At 39.9% G+C, this 21818-nt stretch overlaps 1 protein-coding gene across 1 annotated transcript in view; it reads right to left on the bottom strand.

Annotated features, from left to right (window-relative positions):
• The window catches only part of zdhhc15b (zinc finger DHHC-type palmitoyltransferase 15b), a 106928-nt gene that overhangs the window by 15291 nt on the left and 69819 nt on the right, over window positions 1–21818 (bottom strand). Inside the window, exons 4-8 of the mRNA XM_060832469.1 lie at window positions 15484–15604; window positions 11582–11651; window positions 5740–5772; window positions 4324–4444; window positions 2853–2985 (exon numbers count right to left, since the gene is read on the bottom strand). Of these exons, the coding sequence (XP_060688452.1) occupies window positions 2853–2985; window positions 4324–4444; window positions 5740–5772; window positions 11582–11651; window positions 15484–15604 (478 nt within the window). The remainder of the gene's footprint in view (window positions 1–2852; window positions 2986–4323; window positions 4445–5739; window positions 5773–11581; window positions 11652–15483; window positions 15605–21818) is intronic.

Below are 21818 nucleotides of genomic sequence, written 5' to 3' on the forward strand. Positions count from 1 at the left end.
TTAAAGCTAGTGGAATCAAGGGTTATGGGGATAAGGCAGGAACAGGATACTGATTGTGGATGATCAGCCATGATCATATTGAATGGTGGTGCTGGCTTGAAGGGTCGAATGGCCTACTCCTGTACCTATTGTCTATTGTACATTGAGCCGTATTACAGTTTGGGCTTTACCGTTACATGTATAAAAGGTGTATAACAGTTTGCATAAATATGCCAAGTTTCCTCAGAAAGAAAACTTGCAACCTTTGCTCCATCATGTATAACCTATCGCAACCCACACTAAACAACAAACTTTTATCATAGTAAGTCATTTATTGACGAATATGTAGGATACTCGGCAGGTAGAAAATGCCATATTGTTAGGTGATGAGATGTTAAACCTGGTCCAGCTTATTTGTAGATGTAATACCCCACAGAAGGAGAGTTGATTATCCCTCCAGTTGCTTTGTCAAACCTTTGGAAAATTTGTCTCAGCTGGTAAATAAGTAAATGCTGTTCACTGAAGTCTACCACCTCTCGCAAGAGTAAGATCACAATGAATCAAAACTGGAGGAACTGAGAACGATGTTGCTAAGTCTGCAGATGACACAAAGATAGGGGAAGGGATAGAGAATGTTGAGGAAGTGGGGAGGCTGCAGAGGGATTTGGATAGGTTAGGAGAGTGGGCAAAGAAGTGGCAGGTGAAATACAATGTGGGAAACTGTGAGCTTATGCACTTTGCTGGGAAGAATAGAGGTGAAGACTATTTTTTAAATGGAGAAAAGCTTCAGAAACCAGAAGCACAAACACAAGCCCTAGTCCAACTTTCTCTTAAGGTTAACATGCTGATTCATTTGGCAATTAGGAAAACAAATGCTAGGTTAACATTCATTTGAGAGGGCAAGAATACAATAGATGTACTGCTGAGGCCGCTCTGGTCAAATCATATTTGGAATATTGTGAACAATTTTGGGCCCTGTTTCAAAAGATGATGTGCTGCTATTGGAGGGCGTTCTAAGGAGATTTACAAGAACAATCCTGGGGATGGAGGGCTTGTCAAGAGGGGCGGTTGAAGACTCTGGGTCTGTACTTGTTAGAATTTAGAAGGTTGAGGGGCATCTCATTGAGACTTAAAGAATACAAAGAAGCCTGGATACAGTGGATGTGGAGATGTTTTCACTATAGAAGAGACAAGGACCGAAGGGCACAGTCTCACAGAGTGAAGGGTTAGTTCAAATTAAGAGGATGAGGAATTTCTTAGCCAGAGGATGGTGATTCTGTGGAACTCATTGCCATAGAAGGCTGGGGAGACCAAGTTACTGAATGTATTGAAGACCGAGATAGATAGGATTTTGATTATTAAGGGAATGAAAGGTTATGGGGAGAAGGCAGGACAATAAGGTTGAGAAAATATTAACCATGATCGAATAGTGTAGTGGACCTGATGAGCCAAATGCCGTACTTCTGCTCCTACATCTTACGGTCTTATGAATGTCTCTGGGTTATTACAATACCTTCCCTTTGAGTTTCAAGCAGGTTGTTTGAAGATAGTTACACCAATCTACTCCATGACAACAAAATCAATTCTAAGTAGGATCTCTATGCTCTACAGATACTCCTACAAAACTAAGTGAGATTGCGAGTTGTGAGGAAAATGTAAGGAGGCTTCATGGGGATCTAGACAAGTTGAGTGCATGAGTAAACTCATGGCAGATGCAATATAATGAGAATAAATGTGAAGTTATAGAGTTTGGTGCAAAAAAGCAGAATGGTAGAGTATTATTTAAATAGTGATATTTTGACAAATATGATGTATCACGACTTGTAGACATCCTTGTACACCCTGAAATCAAAGTAAACAGGCAGATGAAGCGAGTAATTTGGAAGACAAATAGTATGTTGGCCTCCATTTCAAGAGGAGAAAGTGAAGGCTGCAGATGCTGGAGATCAGAGATGAAAATTTGTTGCTGGAAAAGCGCAGCAGGTCAGGCAGCATCCAAGGAGCAGAAGAATCGATGTTTTGGGCATGAGCCCTTCTTCAGCATCACATTTTCAGTTGCATTGCAAGAGGACTTGAATTCAGACGTAGGGATATCATAATGCAGTTATATGGTGCCCTAGTAAGACTGCACTTGGAATAGTGTGTACAGTTTTATTCTCTTTTATTCTCCCTAACTAAGTGAAAATATACTTGCCATAAAGGGAACGTAGCATTGATTCACTAGACGGATACTAGGATGGCAGGACTTTTGTATGAGTTTGGTTGGAACGGTGTTCACTAGATTTTAGAAAAATGAGAGGGGATCTGATTTAAATATGTGTAATTCTAACAGGACCAGACAGACTAGGTACAAGGAAGATGTTTCCCCTGGTTGGGGAGTGTGGAACCAGGGTTCACAGTCTCAGGATACAGAAAAAGTCATTTAGGACTGAGATGAAGAAACACCTCTCCAGAGAGTGGCCAGTATGTGAAATTTGCTACCACAGAAACTGTGGAGACCAGGTCACTGAAGATATTAAAAAAGAGAGGCTAATGGTCATAAATATCTAAAATCTTAAGAGACACAGAGTGAAAGTGGGACTATGGCATTGAGATAGACAATTAGACATAATTATATTGAATGGAGGAATGGGCTTGAAGGGCTGAATAGCCTACTCCTGCTCGAAGTTTCAATGTTTTAGACAATCGCATATGCAAACATTAACAAGTCAATTGCAAACATAGTCAGGGAACTAACTCTTGTAATACTATCCTCCTTCAAAGATAACATTAAATTTGATTAATTCTTCATTTAATGGTAAGAGATAACATTTCTAAACTACATTATCTCTTTAATAGTGCACAACACTGTGGACTTGCTGCTGAACTCTTACCTAATGTAGATCTGTTCAAACTGACCAGCCAACAATGGTAACCAAGGAGAAACATCAGGCTGAGGAAGAACATTACAGCCACGAACAGAAGAAACAGTACATGAAATTTTGCACGACCGTCAGACAGACCACCCTGTCAGCAAATAAAGTTATTGAATGAGATTGGTCTTCCACAATTGTGAGACATAAGAAACTGAATTTCCAAGGCTTAATTTATTGACTTATTTGAAATCAGAATTAAAAATCACACAACACCAGGTTATAGTCCAACAGATTTAATTGGAAGCACACTAGCTTTCGGAGCGACGCTCCTTCATCAGGTGATTGTGGAGGACTCGATCATAACACAGAATTTATAGCAAAAATTTGCAGTGTGACGTAACTGAAATTATACATTGAAAAATTGATTGTCTGTTAAGCCTTTCATCTGTTAGAATACAGTGATAGTTTCACTTCTTTCATGTGTAAATCACAAAACCCTTCTTTTTAAAGTTGCATTCTCGGGTTAGCTGCTAACAATGGTGATAGCTAGACAATATGTTGGAAGTGTTAGCCCCCTGGTGATCACCTGTAATGTGACATGAACCCAAGGTCCCGGTTGAGGCCCTCCCTATGGGTACTGAACTTAGCTATCAGCCTCTGCTCGGCCACTTTCCTCTGCTGCCTGTCCCAAAGTCCACCTTGGAGGATGGTCACCCAAAGGTAGAAGGCTGAATGTCCTGGACCACTGAAGTGCCCCCAACTGGGAGGGAACCCAGACAGACAGAGAACACAGGGAGCTAACACTTTCAACATATTGTCTAGCTATCACATTGTGAGCAGCTAACCCGAGAATGCAACTTTAAAAAGAAGGGTTTTGTGATTTACACATGAAAGAAGTGAAACTATCACTGTATTCTAACAGATGAATGGCTTAACAGACAATCAATTTTTCAATGTATAATTTCAGTTACATCACACTGCAAATTTTTGCTATAAATTCTGTGTTACGATCGAGCCCTCCACAATCACCTGATGAAGGAGCATTGCTCCGAAAGCTAGTGTGCTTCCAATTAAACCTGTTGGACTATAACCTGGTGTTGTGTGATTTTTAACTTGGTACACCCCAGTCCAACACCGGCATCTCCAAATCATAATTGAAATCAAGTATTATGCAGTGAAAAAAAATCACTGGTGTTCAATGCATTTTAATAAGTGCTTAGTCTACATTTAATAAATCAGGTTAAAGACAAAACTTGATGCAGCACTATGCAGTTGAAAAGATCTAAGTTCTATTTGCAATATGTAATGAGGTAACTGATTTTAGTCTAGTTGGTAGTTACTGTACTACAATTGTTCTCTTTATCCCTGGGTGAGGAAGGTGGGGAGATAGAGAAATGGCATCTGGAGTTCCCACTTTTGCCTACTATCCAATAGCACTGTTGAAACAGATCAATGTTGAGTGAGGAGAGAGTTGCAAAATAGAACTTACCGTCCAAAACATGATGAAGTATCGTAGAACAGTGGCAGCAACAAACAAACAATACAGCATGGAATACCCCAAAAAAAGAAGAAAAAATTTGTAGTTTGAAAATCCAATACAGTTATTCACCCTAAAAAGAGAGAAAAAAAATCATGACATGGTCTTTTCATTCATAATGATAAAGACAGAGACAGTTTTCAAGATCTGAGATGTCCCAAAGCACCTTAGTCAATTAATTACTTTTAAAATATAGTCCTGTTGCAATATGGGAAATGTGGTTACTAAATGAATATGGCGCAATTCCAAACAAAGTGAGACTCTGACTGAATATTCTATTTTCATATTGATTTAGTTGACAGATAACTGACTAGGACATGAGGGTGAACTCTCCAGTACCTCCCCAAAAAAAGTTGACTCAGCGATGAATGCCAAAGCTTGATGAACTGTTTATGAAAAGAATGCTCACTACTATGCATACCAGGGTTTAAATGTAAACAGACCCCCTAAACAAATGACGTTACAGGCAGTCCCAGGTTGTGAATGGGTTCCACTCTTGAGTCCATTTGCAAATTATTTTGTATGCAAGTTTGAACACAATACAGGACAATATAATAGAACTGAATGCAAGGAAACATTTGTGTGTTCGATATTTAAAATTAATATCAATACACCCTTGTACCAGCTTGCTTTCAAAGTATGAGCATTCGCAAGTAGGATGTTTGTAAATTGGGGACTGCTTGTATTTTGTTTTGAATAAAATGGCAACTTGATTCTAAGAAGGACTTTGTTAAAGACAGTAAATAGTGAGAAAATCTACTTTTGAGCATCTGCTCTTCTGAATTCAATGTCCCACTCAGTTATTTGGAAGAGATGACTTGATGGTGCCGGTGCTGGACTAGGGCGGACAAATTTAAAAATCACACAAGACCAGTCCAATAGGTTCATTTGGAAGCACTAGCTTTCGGAGTGTTGTGTGACTTTTAAATTTGAGAGACAGGTCAAATGATAATGCGTGCAATCAGATAAGAAGTGATACTTGTCAGGTCTTGCAAATTAAGTAGTGTTAGAATAGTAACATTAATTTATATTTAAATGTATGTTTTAATTTTCTAAACTATAGCTTTACAGCTAGAATGACAACTGAACAATAACTAAAAAGTATTCTTGAAGGGCTTTCAAAGTTCATTGCCAAGATAACATGGTAAAAATTATTGGAGAATCACTTGAACAGAATGTACAATTTAAGTGATTATTCAATGGTCTTAAATTGTGACAGGATAACTCTACAATCCACGCATTTAACACCAAGGGAGAAATTATTGTGTGCAACAAAAATGCAACAGAATTATAAATGGTTTAGGAATTGCTCTTGACTATTGTCGCTAATGAGGGTTAGGAGGTCACTAAATATAAATTTGAACCTACCATGGACAATGATGATCCATTTTCAACACACATCTAAGAAACAAAGACAACAATAAGATCCAATAGTGATAGATAGCGATAAAGAACATTTTAAAAAAGTAATACTCAAGTAGTCCAGGAGAAATAATTGTTGGTCTTTCAGTAAAATGAATTCCAAAATACTTAAAAAAAAATTTAGTTGACAATTTTAACAGAAAAACATTGCATTTTCTTGTGGTAAATGTGTGATCTATTTATACCAGGATGTTAATTTGCCCTTTAAATCTAACTAATATACTTTTTTACATTGTACTTTTTTGATATTCAGGTTATTTGAAACAAAGTTGAATTCTGGGCAAACATCAGCTATTAGATTGCTTTTCCCTGCAATGTAAAAACTCTTTAAGTGATAGGGCTGCAACAGTAGACTACATTGAAATAGTCTGATATTCTGTGTTTTTGAAAATTTTTCCACAAAGGTTAGTGTTTTAAGATCAGAATGTACCAAAGTCTCAATGTATGGGTGGTGTGTTATGCCTCACTGGAATAGTGTGCTGGAAATTAATTAAAATTATTTCCAGAGTCATCGAAAAAGTTGAAGATATTTAAAAAACTACAGAATCCCCAAGTGAATCTGACTTAATGGCTACTGAAAGAAAGCACACACCAGGTTTCTGTATTTACAAGAATGACTATTCATTTCAATAGATTCTCACTATACATAAACAATTATTATCTGTAAGCATGTGACTTTAATAGGTAAAATGCTAACGCCCTTATAAGCTCCCCCTTTACGCACACATATAGATAGACACAGGCAGAGAGAAAGAAAAAAAAATGGGTGTTGTAGGTACAGGAAAGATTGGGGCAGCAGTTCAGAGGGCCCTGTCTGCTATGTTTGCTGAAATGATTCTTGTACTGATCAGAATGCTACTTCTCAATCTTCCTTCTCTGGATGCTTTCACTTGTTTGCAGAAGGCACAGCATGACTCATTCACACTTATATAAAGATCTGACTTATTACAGCAACTGTTGAAGTAAAAATATCTTTTTTTTTCAGGCTTAAAGTGTTTTTTTTTCCTGCACAGAACAAAGTCAGTTCCTAAGCTCATAGAGATCTATGTTTTTCCTATTGTCTTCACAGCCCCAAGCTGTTTAGCTACTTAGGAATCAATCACATAATTATTGGCAGACAGAAGGCCTTTGACATCTATGATCGTTCATGTTAATTCAACCCTCCCAGTGAGGAAGTGGGTAGGAGTCCACCCTTATTTTGCTGGTTGAGAAACAGGCTTGGGCATTAGCACAATTGGGAACTTGATCACATTTGACTGGACTTCAATCTTGCAGTTTTCCAATATGTATCATATCTCTACTGTCACTTGGGCCATTTTCTTGATACTGAGGTGATTTGTTTCAGGACAGGAGACTCTCCCATATCCACACTGTGCAAGATTATGGTGTACATACTGGTTTGGTCCAGTAGGTCCCTTTAGATGCCATCAACAGCTTTGTTCGGTGAACTCAATATTCTGTATTGAAATATGATACTGTGGCATTTATGATGGGACAGCATGGTGGCTCAGTGGTTAGCACTGCAGCCTCACAGCGCAGAAACCCAGGTCACATTCCTGCCTCGGGCGACTGTCTGTGTGGATTTTGCACATTTGCCCAGTGTCTACATGGGTTTCCTCCGGGTGGTTTGGTTATCTCCCACAGTTCAAAAGTGTGCAGGTTACGTGGATTGGTCATACTAAATTGCCTGTAGCGTTCAGGGATGCGTAGGTCAGGTGGATTAGCCACAGGAAATGCAGGCCTATGGAGACAGGATAAGGGTCTGGGTGGGATGCTCTTTGGAGTGTTGTTACGGATATGTTGGGCCGAATGGCCTGTTTCCACACTGTGGGAATTCTATAATTCTGTGATTTAATCTCCTTTATAGTTTGGTGTTGGCTAATCGGATAGTAGGACCAAATTTGGAATTAATCAAGGTCTTCCTCTGTTTAATCCATACTGTTCTTTCCGCATTCACTGTTCTTAGTATCTGATAGACCTGTGCTTATTTATATTTTTCCTGACTATAGTATTTTTCAGCATATTGATTTAATATAGTTAACTCTTTTCCAGCAGTCTGGACTATCAAATAATTGACTTCCCCAATGCTCTTGGCTGCTCTACATGGATCACTGACCCAGGCTTTCATTGGTTCACCCTGAAAATATAGCAATAAATACCTGAAACATATCTCCTACGCCTGAAATATATGGGTTTCAGCTAACTGGTCTGTCCTATTATTTGTGAAGTGTTGAGACTCCCCTCAGTTTACAGTCAAAAGTGCAATCGAGCATAGAAGAATTTTCTTTCTTTACTTTTCTGGATTAGATCCAAGGATCTTTTACCTTGTGCCCATAAATTAATTCAAAACAATTAAAACTAATTGACTTATTGGGTGAATCTTGGGTGTTAAGCAAGAGAAATTCAAGCCCTCTGTCTCAGTTATGGGTTATCGTGGTAGTATGCCCTGATTACCATCGTCAGGATCTAGTAGAAATTGTTCTATAAAAGCCACTTGTGACTCTGGTGGTTTAGCTGTGTTTTATTCAGACCACTCAAAACTACTTCTTCTTGTCGGTCTTCTGGAAGGTTGGAGTTTCCCCACAATTTTACATGCATAGCATGTTTAACAAAATTGTATTTTATCCTTTTGCAGGCAAGGCCAGTAAAATGCTGACTTGTGTGCATTGGGTTCCAGATCCCTGCATGCCCAGCTATTGGACTTTTGTTGGCTATTCACAATATATCCTAATAGTACTAAGGTGAAACTCCTGTCTGGTTTACCATCATTCTTAGGTCTGCGAGGAAGTCAGAACCTCATTATTAATATGGCATTCACATTATTAACATGGTCCCATTTCAGAACACACTGCTTCAGCTACAACTTGAGCAGTTTGGGTCAATTTATTTAACTGTTGGTTGGCTTACTGAATTTCAAACAGAGAAGACCTAATTATCATTGAATTCAGGCAGCCAAATCCCTGATCAAGGTTTTGGATAATCAAATGGCAGTCATCTGTCTGTAGTGCCAATTTGGCCTCAGGCAATGGAGCTTAGTTACCTATCAACTAGGTCTCTACACTGGAAGGGGGAAACATTGCGTCTTTTTCTGTAACTGTTCCTTCTCCTTAATCACATCTAGTCTTCCTTAGACTACTGGGAAAGCCATTATCTTTGCCTCTGTCAGTTCAGTCCCCTGGAGTTGGTCAACCCTGTCCACAGGCAAAATATATGTAAGCCCCATATTAGGGACCCAGACATTATGGCACGCAAGTTGCACCCAGTAGGAATGGGTATGTCCTTGCTGCCAATATTATTTGTCCAAACCTTGGCATTTAATGCACTCCCTGATGGAAAAGTCATGCTTTTTCCCAATAAAATGATTTAGATGCTTATATACCCAAATATGACTATGAGTTTATCTGATTGACTTGAGGCATAGGGAGCTATTTTTCCTTTTGACAAAGTTTCCCTAAAACAGTTATGGATTTGCTCACCTCTCCACTAGGCCATATCGGATGGTGAATGTACCTTTTCCTAAACTGACCTGGCTGTATCTTGTAAATCCTATTTGCTTACCAGGAATCTTTCCATCTACGAATCAGTTCCATCCTCAGAATTTGCTTTGTGGAAGAAATCCCTTTTCATTCACAACTGTCCCATTTTGACCCTGACCATTCGCCTTGTTTTTATTGTCCCACCTTCTACCTACCACGTCTTGTGGGTGTGATGGTAAAATGTTCCTAATAGGCCAAGGGCTTGTGGACAACCCTGTTATTATTGGCCACTGTGGCTACTTGCCTGCTGGAATTTTGTTTTTAAATGCACTCACGGATGTGGCTGTTGTGGACTGGGCCAGTACTTATTGTTGTTCCCTAATTGTCCTTGGGAAGGTGGTGATGACCTGCAGTCCATTTGGTGTAGGTAGCCTCAAAATTCATTGGTAGAGAGTTGGAGGATTTTCAGCCAACATCACTGAAGGAACTACAATATATTTCTGAAAGGATGGCCTGGAGGGGAACTTGTAAGTGGTGTTGTTCTCTGCATGGGTTCTGATGATGTAGGTTGTTAACTTTTAAGTTTTTCAAGGAGAATTACTATCCACAGGTTCTCCTACATGTTGTCTATTCTAAATACCTGCATCAAATGATCAGTTGTTTTACCCTCTCAAAGTCTGTGTAGATCTGCCCAGGTTGCTTCTGAAGGCTTCAAAATTTCTGCCTCTAAGTGTCTGCCCAGGGAAAGAATTCTTGAACCTAGCTATGGCTTAAGCTGCCAACAAGGAACAACTGAACTCACTGATGTGTAAAAGGCCAGAATTCAAGGATCACAAAGATCTGAGAAAGAAAGAGAAATGATAAGTTGCGTCAAATTAAAGGCCCAAACTATGTTTTAAGAAAAGTTTAATGCCAGAAAAATAATCCAGGAACTTATCTTGAGCTTCAGTAGGACAAAGTAATTTTCAATCTATGATTCAATTTAGATTATGTGATCTACAGAGAACAATATTAATCATCTGACATTTCAACAATTTGGCAGACTTATGCTTTCCCCCTTCCCCCACTGTGTACAAAATTATTCCAAGCTTTCTTGTATTTTTATTTATTTCATGTTATGCTACAACTGTCCCCGTCGCTTTGGCATTGCTAATCTGATGGAGACATCAGATTGGTAATCTATTCTGAAATTTCTACTAACAGTTCTCTCAGCTATCTGCAAGCTTCTTTGAAGGCAGTAGATTCATTTGCTCACTACTGCATGCCACTTGATTTTTGGAGATATGCCTTCCCATGCTTAGTGCAGCTAAAGAGTTCAGTATTTATTAGAATTTGGACAGGAATATATTCTAGTTTGGGATTGAGAAAGTGAAACAAACATTTATCATATCAGATAATTATAGTAATTCTACATATAATAAATATCAGTTTGTCACGTTTAATAATTACATTTAGTCATTTGTTCGGTGCTGGTTTAAATGTATTGTATATTTCTCACGATCTTGTAACATTCTCAATATTATTTTGAATTTGTTCATCTCCATCTCAACTTAAGTAAGTACAATATCTGTTGACACCAACCATCCAATGATAAATTCCTATTGTGCATGCTCACCTCATTTATTTCAAGTGTGCATGCAATAGAAAGCTGATTCGCAAACCTTTTTCAAAATCCACTTTATTTAACAGCTTTCTCACTACCTTTTTTATGATTGTTAGGTTTTTATCATTCTTTATTTTAATTCACTTAAAAGATTTTGCTGCCAAAATGTCAGCAGATGCAGTCCTAACATACTAAAAAAATGCTATTCCCTCATCTTGAGGGAACAGCATACTACTGTGGTGCAAGGCATTTCAATGCATTTTGTCAGTTTTAAATTAGGTTCAAACTGAAGCATTCTGGCACTACCTGCAAAACAGACAGATGGGAACATAATGCACTTTTACACGTCTCATTGGTGACCTGGGAAGCAGAGATTCATGAGAATTATGAACCAGAGGCAGGAAGTGTGGTCAGCATAACAAGCACTCTTCAAAAGAGAGGGAATTAACTGTGCCCCTACTTGCATGGTAACTGTTAATATATAACTACAGACAAAATGTCTATTGCATGCAAGCAGCTGGTTTTCAAATGAGCTGCACTGCATTCAAATCGATGCAATTTTTTTTCCTTTACAGGTGAGTAGTGGTTACAATTGCAATTGTGATGTGTGGATTTCAGAGTGCATGGAATATACTTCATGATGTCACTGATCTAAGCAATCTATTTTTACTCCAGATTTTCTGAGTGAAAAAAAACCTGAAATACATACGTATCACAGATGGAGCAGTGATGGCAGCGGTCAGGTTTAATCAGTTGACATCGGTCACAGTATCGGATGGCTAATGAAAAGAAAACAACGATGAGAACCACCAAATATATTTGAAAGTACTTGCACATCCAGCAGTTCAATTCAAAAATTTTTTAAAATTAAAACTATCTTAAAAATTTCCTGTTTAATTATTATCATTTCATAGAATTTAATTAGAAATAACTCAGAGAAATTGTGGCAGAAATTTCTCTGTAGAAGATTAAGAAGGGCTTTGGTAGAGATGCTCAGCATCAGTAGCATTTAAGTAGGGAGAAACTATAGAATGACCAAGAAGCAGAGGATAATGATCTAAGTAGTTTGTAGAAGAAGCAAGATTGGCAAGAAGAAACTTTTTTTATGCAGAAGTGGTCAGGATCTGGAATCTGTTAATGATTTATTAGCTACGCTATTGAAAGTACACAGGAGACAGGTACTGTTCAAAGAATAATTGAGATCACAATGGTGGTGCACTAATAGTGTTACTGGGCTTGTAATCCAAAGGCCCAGGAGAATGCTTGGGAGAACAAGGGTTCCAATTCCAAAACAGCAGGTTTAACAACTTGAAGCAGATCTTGTGGTGCAGTGGTCATGTGAGCCAGAATGTCTGAGCTCAAGTCTCAGCATGTTCCTGCCCCCCTGAACTTAGAGAACATAGAACAGTACAGGCCCTTTAGCCCTCAATGTTGTGCCGACCTTTCATCCTACTCTAAGATCAAACTAACCTACATACCTTTCACTTTATTATCATCCATGTGGCTATCCAAGAGTCGCTTAAATGCCCTAATGCATCTGACACTACCACCACTGTTGACAGTGCATTTCACGCAGCTACCACTCTCTGTGTAAAGAATATACCTCCGACATCTCCCCTGAATCTTTCTCCAACCACCTTAAAATTATGACCACTCATGATAGCCTCCTCAGATGCTGCCTGACCTGCTGTGCTTTTCCAGCACCACACTCTTGACTCTGATCTCTGACATCTACAGTCCTCACGTTCTCTTGACCTTAACTTGCCTCACTTTATCCAAGTCAGAGTTGTGCTGTAGGTACCTGCATGGATACCAGCTCCACCGGTCACTCTGGGAGGTATGGAATATTCTTTGTTCCAGTTGTATGGGTGCGAGGTGGGGAGCGACCCATAACACTTGGTCTAATACAGTGATGGTGTCATCAGCATTCCTCTTGTCCAGAACTGGAAAAGTAATCAATCTTGCTTCCAAATTCCATCTTTCCTTGACCTGGTCTATCTCAGACCAATCCCTTCCTGAATTCCACTGTTCCAATTTCTAGGGATAGGCATGTTCACCACTATCTATTACAAACCCACTGACTCCCACAGTTACCTTGATTGTACTTCCTCATACCTAGTTTCTGGAAGAACTCCATTCTATTTTCCAATTTCTCCATCTATTTGCATCTGTTCCGATGATGCCTCCTTCCACTGGAATACCTCTAACTTGTTCTCCTTTTTCCTCAATAGAGGATATTCCCTCACTGTGGTTTGGGCCCTGAACCCTGTCTGCAAAATATCCCTTGTTCTCACTTTCAAACCCACCTGCCTCGGAATTGAAAGGATAATTTTCTATCATTATGCCATCTACAACAAGATACCACCACCAAACATATCTTCTCCGCCCCTCCACTGTCAGAATCCTGCAGAGACGGTTTCTTCCGTGATACACTGATCCACTATTCCATCACCCTTAACATTTCCTCTCTCTTCACGGCGCCTTCTCTTGTGATTGCAAAAGATGTTAACACTTTCCCATTCGCCATCTCTCTCCTGACCATCCAGATGAAGCCGTATTTCACATATACTTCTTTCAATTTAGTCAATATGTTTACTGCTCATTGTGTAGTCTCCCTTACACTGGTGACACCAAATGGAAGTTGAGTGACACCTTTTTGGAACCCCTCTACTCTGATGTAGGAATTGCCCAGACCTTCCAGTTGATTACCATTGCAATAAACACTTTCCTCCCATGCTAACATTTCCATTCCCAGCCTTCTATGATATTCCAATGAAACTCAATGCAAGATGGAGGAACTGCACCTAATTTTCCATGTATGCACTTTTGAGACTCTTGGACTGTGTTTCACAACTTCAGATGACCTCTGTACTCCATTTTTCTTACATGCCCCCACCCCTGTCATTTTCTCTCAGTAGAATGGATTCATTTTCTTCTTTTCACAGCTAACTTTTACACTTATTTTTGCATATCTATCACCTCTTTACCATCTTTGGCTTTGGGTATGCTCACCATCTGTTCCGTTTACTCCTCCTCCCTTTTGTCACTAGCATAAAAACATAATTTTCTAGTTCCTTTCAGTTCTGAAGAACAGTCCCAACTAAGGAACAAAGTTAACTGATTTTGTCTGCATGCACCATGTCTTCAAAACATCATTGTCAGAAGAATTCCCACTGTCACGGATCAGGTTTTGAGGCAACCTGTGTGACCTCCAAACCAGTAGTGATGGACGCTCCACAAGACTCAAATCCTTATTTTTTCCCTATTAGTTTTAAGGTATCAATTTAGATAATAGTAATTTTCCTAGAGTAGTTTGGGCCATGGAATACTGCATGTCAATACCAAAAGTTTACTTTTACTCCTGATCAATTGTGACTAATCTAATGGACAAATTTATTTTAAACACAGCTGTTTAACTAATTTACTGAAATTCTTTGAGGACATTATGAGCATGTGTGGATAACGAGCAACCTGGTGGATGTGGTGTATCTGGATTTCCAGAAGGCACTCAACAAGGTGCCGCACAAATACATAGGTGATTTAGAACTGGGGACCAAATGTAGTATATCAAAGTTCGCAACTGATACTAAAGTGAGTGAAAAAGCAAAGTGTGCAGAGGACACAAAGTCTGCAGAGCAATACAGATTGATTAAGTGAATGGGGAAGGGTTTGGAGTACAATGTTGGCAAATGTGAAATTTATCAATTTTGGTAGGAATAACAGCAAAATAGACTATTATTTAAATGGTGAAAAATTGCAGCATGCTGCTGTGCAGAGGGACCTGGGTGTCCTTCTGCATGAATCACAAAAAGTTGGTTTGTATGTACAGCAGGTAATTAAGATGGCAAATTGAATTTTGTCCTTGATTGCTAGAGGGATCAAGTTTAAAAATAGGGAGATTATGCTGCAGCTGTATATGGTGTTTGTGAGGCCACATCTGGAGTACTGCATATAGTTTTGGTCTCCTTACTTGAGAAAGGATGTATTGGTACTGGAGGGGTGCAGAGGAGGTTCACTAGGTTGATTCCAGAATTGAGAGAGTGGGCTTATGAGGAGAGGTTGAGTAGACTGAAACTATATTTATTGAAACTTAGAAGAATGAGGGGGGATTGTATGGAAATATATACAATTATGAAGGGAATAGATAAGGTAGAAGCAGGGAGGTTGTTTCCATGGCCAGTGAATCTCGAACTGGGGGTGTAGTCGCAAAATATGGGGGAGTAGATTTAGGATTGAGTTGAGGAAGAACTTCTTCACCCACGGGGATGTGAATCTGTGGAATTCCCTACACAGTGAAGCAGCTAAAGCAACTTCATTGAACATTTGTAAGACAAAGATAGATAGATTTTTGAACAATAAATAAATGAAGGATTATGGTGAGCAGGCGGGTAAGTGGAGCGGAGTCCACGAACAGATTACCCACGATCTTATTGAATGGCGCAGCAGGCTCAACAGATGGCCTACTCCTATTTCTTATGTTCTTATCATAGTTTATGAATGTCATTGAAGCCAACAACATGCCTACTGTCATACTTATAGCCCAATATCACCTTGTCTACGGATAACATTTTGTCTGAAAGAAATATTCCATTTGAGATTGGATCCTGATACCTCCAGCTGCAGTCCTGGTGTACACTGGTAACCTTTTAGCAGCATCCAAGAGAATTTGCTTTTGTACTTCAGGCCTTTCTTCTCGCTCATACTTTTCTTTATCAGCTCTGCTCAATTGGAACTATAAGCACATAAAAAAAAGCAACAAAATCATACATTTTCTTTTGATTGATTCATCCCTGGAACATGGAAATTATTGGAAGGGTCTGTTTCCATGCTGTACATCTCTATGACTATGGCTCTATGAAACTCATTTAACCTTCTCTAACCTTCCTTAAGAAGGTGGTAGCTTGCTGTCTTCTTGAAGCACTACAGTCTGTGTTGAAGGTGCTCTCCCATAGTACTTGTTGGTAGAGCATTCAAGGACTTTGACAATGGCATCAGGAGGAACAGTAATATATTTTCAAGTCAGGATGATGTGCAATTTGGACAGGAACTTGAGCAGGCTTGTATTTCACAACAGCTGCTGTCTTTGTCCTTCTAAATAGTTAAAATTGTGCATTTGGGGGCTGCTGTTGAAGCAAACTTGATACCTTGCTGAAAAAAGATACATCCTGCTGAAACTGTTTTGTTTCAGCAATACTCAGGATCTGTAATACCAAATGGAAAGGTTAGGTGTGTCCCTGCCACACATCTCTGAGATGGGATACACTGCAATCACAATGTGTCAGTGGTACACTGAGTGGATTTTAAAGTGGCAGTTAGGGTGTCAATCACGTGAGTTGCTTTGCTTGGATCTTCCTGAGGTTGAAGCTATTGGTGAAGCTGCGCTCATAGAATCACAGAGTTTTACAGTACAAAAGGAGACCATTTGACCCATCATATCTGTACTAGTTACTGAAAAAGCTAACCCCACTCTCCAGTCCTATTTCGGTTGCCCTCAAACGTCATCCGTTTCAAATATATATCCAGCTATCTTTTGAAATCTCCTTTGAATCTGCTTTCACCACTCTCCCAAGCAGCACATTCCAAATCTTAACAACCTTCAGAGTAAAGCAGTTTTTCCTCATCTCCTAGCTCTCTTGCTGACATTCTTGAAATTGTGGCCATCAGTTACTGAATTACCAACGAATGGAAGCAGAATATTCTTGTTTACCCTGTCAAAATTATTCATAATTTTGAACACCTCAATAAGATGACCTCTTAATCTTCTCTGCTCCAAAAAGAACAAACCCAATCTCCCCAATCTCTCCTTGTATCTAAACTCCTTCATTCTTTTATCATCTCCTTTGAACTCTCTCCAGGAATTTAATATCCTTATTATTTCTCAGTTCCACCCAAATAACTTCCCTGGATGTATTTCCAGCAATATCCTTCCTCAGTACAGCTGTAATGCTATCTCTTATCAAAAACATCACCCCCCCCCCACCTCTCTTTCTATCCTTCTTGTAGCATTTGTATCCTGGAACATTAGGCTGCTAGTCCTGTCCATCCCTGAGCCATGTTTCTGTAATTGCTATGATATCCCAGTCCCATGTTCTTAACCATGCCCTGAGGTCATCTGTCTTCCCTGTTAGGCCTCTTGCATTGAAATAAATGCAGTTTAATTTATCAGTCGTACCTTGTCCCTGCCTGCCCTGACTGTTTGACTCGCTTCAGTTCTCAGCTGTACCCGTCTCAGATTGATCTCTATCCTCACTATCTCCCTGGGTCCCACCACCCCACCTTACTAGTTTAAATCCTCCAGAGCAGCTCTAGCAAATCTCCCTGTCAGTATATTAGTCCCCTTCTAATTTAGGTGCAATCCGTCCTTCTTGTACAGGTCACTTCTACCCCAAAAGAGATTCCAATGATCCAAAAATGTGAATCCTTCTCCCATACACCAGCTCCTTAGCCATGCATTCATCTGCTCTATTCTCCTATTCCTGCCCTCACTAGCTCGTAGCACCAGAAGTAATCCAGATATTACTACCATTGAGGACCTCCTATTTAAATTCCTGCCTAACTCTCTGTAGTCTCCCTTCAGAATCTCAACCTTTTCCCTTCCTATGTTGTTGGTTCCGATGTGGACAATGACCTCTTGCTGGCCCCTCTCACTCTTGAGAGCATTCTGCACTCTCTCTGAGACATCCTTGATCTTGGCACCAGGGAAGTAACACACCATTCTGATATATCACTGCTGGCCACAGAAATGCCTGTCTGTACCTCTGACTAGAGAGTCCCCTAATACAATTGATCTCTTGGAACCCGACATACCCCTCATTGCATTAGAGCCAATCTCAATACCAGAAACTTGGCTGTTTGTGCTATGTTCCCTTGTGAATCGATCACCCCCTACATTTTCCAAAACAGCATACTTGTTTGAAATGGGGATAGCCACAGAAGACTCCTTCACTAACTGCCTACCTCTCTTACCTTAAATTAAATAGCAGAGGATAGATATACATACAGGGAAGTTATTTGGATGGAACTGAGAAATAAGAAAGGGATGATCACCTTACTGGGATTGTATTATTGATCCCCTAATAGTCAGAGGGAAATTGAGAAATAAATTTGAAAGGAGATCTGTTATCTGTAAGAATAATAGGGTAATTATGGTAGTGGATTTTAACTTTCTAAACATAGACTGGGACTGCCATTGTGTTAAGGGTTTAGATAGAGAGGAATTTGTTAAGTGTGTACAAGAAAATGTTCTGATTCAGTGTGTGGATGTACCTACTAAAGCAGATGAAAACTTGACCTACTCTTGGGAAATAAGGCAGGGCAGGTGACTGAGGTGTCAGTGAGGGAGCACTTTGGGGCCAGTGACCATAATTCTATTAGATTTAAAACAGAGATGGAAAAGGATAGACCAGATCTAAAACGTGAAGTTCCACATTGGAGAAAGGTCAATTTTGACAGTATTAGGTAAGAACTTTCAAAAGCTGATTGGGGCAGACGTTCGCAGGTAAAGGGACAGCTGGAAAATGGGAAGCCTTCAGAAATGAGATAACGAGAATCTATAAAGGTGGATAAATCCCGACGGCTTCATCAGGTGTACCCTAGAACTCTTTGGGAAGCTAGAGAAGTGATTGCTGGGGCCTCTTGCTGAGATATTTGTATCATCGATAGTCACAGGTAAGGCACAGGAAGACTGGAGGTTGGCTAACGTGGTGACACTGTTTAAGAAAGGTCGTAAGGACAAGCCAGGGAATTATAGACCAGTGAGCCTGATGTCGGTGGTGGGCAAGTTGTTGGAGGGAATCCTGAGGGACAGTATTTACACGTATTTGGAAAGGCAAGGACTAATTAGGGATAGTCAACATGGCTTTGTGCGTGGGAAATCATGTCTCACAAACTTGATTGAACTTTTTGAAGAAATAACAAAGAGGATAAATATGGGCAGAGCGGTAGATATGATCGATATGGACTTCAGTAAAGCATTCAACAAGGTTCCCCATGTGAGGCTGATGAGCAAGGTTAGATCTCATGGAATACAGGGAGAACTAGCCATTTGGATACAGAACTGGCTCAAAGGTAGAAGACAGAAGGTGGTGGTGGAGGGTTGTTTTTCAGACTGGAGGCTTGTGACCAGTGGAGTGCCACAAGGATCAGTGCTGGGTTCACTACTTTTCATCATTTATATAGATGATTTGGATGTGAGCATAAGAAATATAGTTAATAAGTTTGCAGATGACACCAAATTTGGAGGTGTAGTGGACAGCGAAGAAAGTTACCTCAGATTACAACAGGACCTTGATCAGATTAGCCACGGGGCAAGTGGCAGATGGAGTTTAATTCAGATAAATGTGAGGTGCTGTATTTTGGGAAAGCAAATCTTAGCAGGACTTATACACTTAATGGTAAGGTCCTCGGGAGTGTTGCTCATAGCTCCTTGAAAGTGGAGTCACAGGTAGATAGGATAGTGAAGAAGGCGTTTGGTATGCTTTCCTTTATCGGTCAGAGTATTGAGTACAGGAGTTAGGAGGTCATGTTACGGCTGTATAGGACATTGGTTAGGTCACTGTTGGAATATTGCGTGCAATTCTAGTCTCCTTCCTATCAGAAAGATGTTGTGAAACTTAAAAGGGTTCACAAAAGATCTACAAGGATGTTGCCAGGATTGGAGGATTTGAACTATAGGGAGAGGCTGAACAGACTGGGGCTGTTTTCCCTGGAGCATCGGAGGCTGAGGAGTGACGTTATAGAGGTTTATAAAATTATGAGGGGGATGGATAAGATAAATAGACAAAGTCTTTTCCCAGGGATGGGGAGTCCAGAACTAGAGGGCATAGGTTTAGGGTGAGAGGGGAAAGATATAAAAGAGACATAAGGGGCAACTTTTCTACGCAGAGGGTGGTACTTGTATGGAATGAGCTGCCAGAGGAAGTGATGGAGGCTGGTACAATTGCAACATTTAAAGGGCATTTGGACGGGTATATGAATAGGAAGGGTTTGGAGGGATACGGGCCTGGTGCTGGCAGGTGGCCTAGATTGAGTTGGGATATCTGGTCGGTATGGACTGTTTGGACCGAAGGGTCTGTTTCCGTGCTGTAAATCTCTATGACTCTATCCTTCCTTAAATAAGATACCCAGAACTGAACACAATAGTCCAAGTGTGATCTAACCAATGATTTGTAGCATCACTTCCTTGTTTCTATATTCTTCCTCTATTTATAAACCCAAGGATCCTATAAATCATCTTCACAGCCATGTCAACTTGCCTGGCCTACTTCAGAGAAATATACATGTGAACTCTAGATCATTCTGCTCCTGTATTCATCTTGGGGCGGCACCGTGACACAGTGGTTAGCACTGCTGCCTCATAGCACTCAGTTTTGGGTTTGATTCCAGCCTCATGTGTCTGTCTGTTAGGGTGAATTGGCCATGCTAAATTGCCCAAAGTGTTAGATGCATTAGTCAGAGGGAAATGGGTCTGGGTGGTTTACTCTTCGGAGGGTCAGTGTGGTCCTGTTGGGACGAAGGGCCTGTTTCCACACTTTAGGGAATCTAATCTAATCTAATCTCATCTCATGGACAATTAAGCCTGTATTGTCGCTCAGTGTTTCTTCTACCAAAATGTATTACCTCACATTTCTCTGCATTGAAATTCATTTGCAAAGTGTCTGCTCATTTGGCCAATTTGTTAATGTCCCTTTGAAGTCATTAAGCATCATCCTCACAATTCATTATTCTCCATAGTTTGTATTATCTGCAAATTTTGAGATTTTGCACTCAACACCCATTTCCACATCATTTGTATAATTCTGAAGAAGCAAGGGTCCCAACACCGATCCCTGGGGAACTTTCAACTTGTCTCCAATCTGAGAAATGCCCATCTATACCTACCCTCGGCGTCCAATTTTTAGCCAACTTCTAATCCATGATGCCAAGGGCCCACCAATTCCAAACATTTCTAATTTGCTAACCAGCTTGCCAGTAGCACTGGATAAAATGCTTTCTGAAAGTTCAAATATACAACATCCACGGCACTATCCTCATCCACTGGCTGTGTCAGCTCATCAAAGAACTTAATAAATTTGTCAGACATGACCTGCCTTTGACAAAATCATACTGGCTGTCTAGTATTAACTTATTTTTCTCTAAGTGTATATTTACCATATCCCATATTATGGCCTCCATCAGTTTTCCCACTATTGATGTCATCCAGACAAGTGGAAAGTATTCCATCACACTCCTGATTTGTGTCTTATTAGATGCTGTCTGCTCCTCGGATGCTGCCTGAACTGCTGTGCTCTTCCAGCACCACTCATCCAAAATCTGGTTTCCAGCATCTGCAGTCATTGTTTTTATCCTTATGGAATGAGGAGGTGAATTTATGAAATACACAACCTTTGATCTGTTCTTATAGCAATCGTATTAAAGTGACTGGTCCAATTAAATTTCTGGTCAATCGTGTCATTAATGCTGAGATATTCAGGTTATTAATGTTGGGGGATTTGGTGATGGTCAAACTAACGTAAACAGAATACTAGAAGAGTCAAAACAAAATGGGTGAACAACACTGGAGCATGAAGCATTCGCTAGAGTTCTATTCTGACAGCAAAACATTAGAAAGGCTGTCAGAGGGTCTTAAAATTCCCTTTACCCCTATAAATTCTCAAGTTGTTTCATTCCCACAGTTTGATGCTGTTTACCATCAGGTCTAGCACTGCAAAACACAACGAATAGTACAAGATTGAACCTAAATCTACTCCAAAAAAAACCTCTTACTCTGTGGCTTGGTTTTGGAGAATCTATCTGAAGCAATAATTTTAAAACCAAAGACCTGTTATACTCTAGTGCTGTTATTGAGCACTAGTTAGCAGTTATACAAAGCACATATTTTAATGGACAATACACTAGTATCTGTTAGCAGGGTTTCTGCTATTCATTCAATAAGGAAGTGAAAGTCA

This window comes from Hemiscyllium ocellatum, chromosome 11 (genome assembly GCF_020745735.1).
Source record: "Hemiscyllium ocellatum isolate sHemOce1 chromosome 11, sHemOce1.pat.X.cur, whole genome shotgun sequence".
NCBI classification, from domain to species: domain Eukaryota; kingdom Metazoa; phylum Chordata; class Chondrichthyes; order Orectolobiformes; family Hemiscylliidae; genus Hemiscyllium; species Hemiscyllium ocellatum.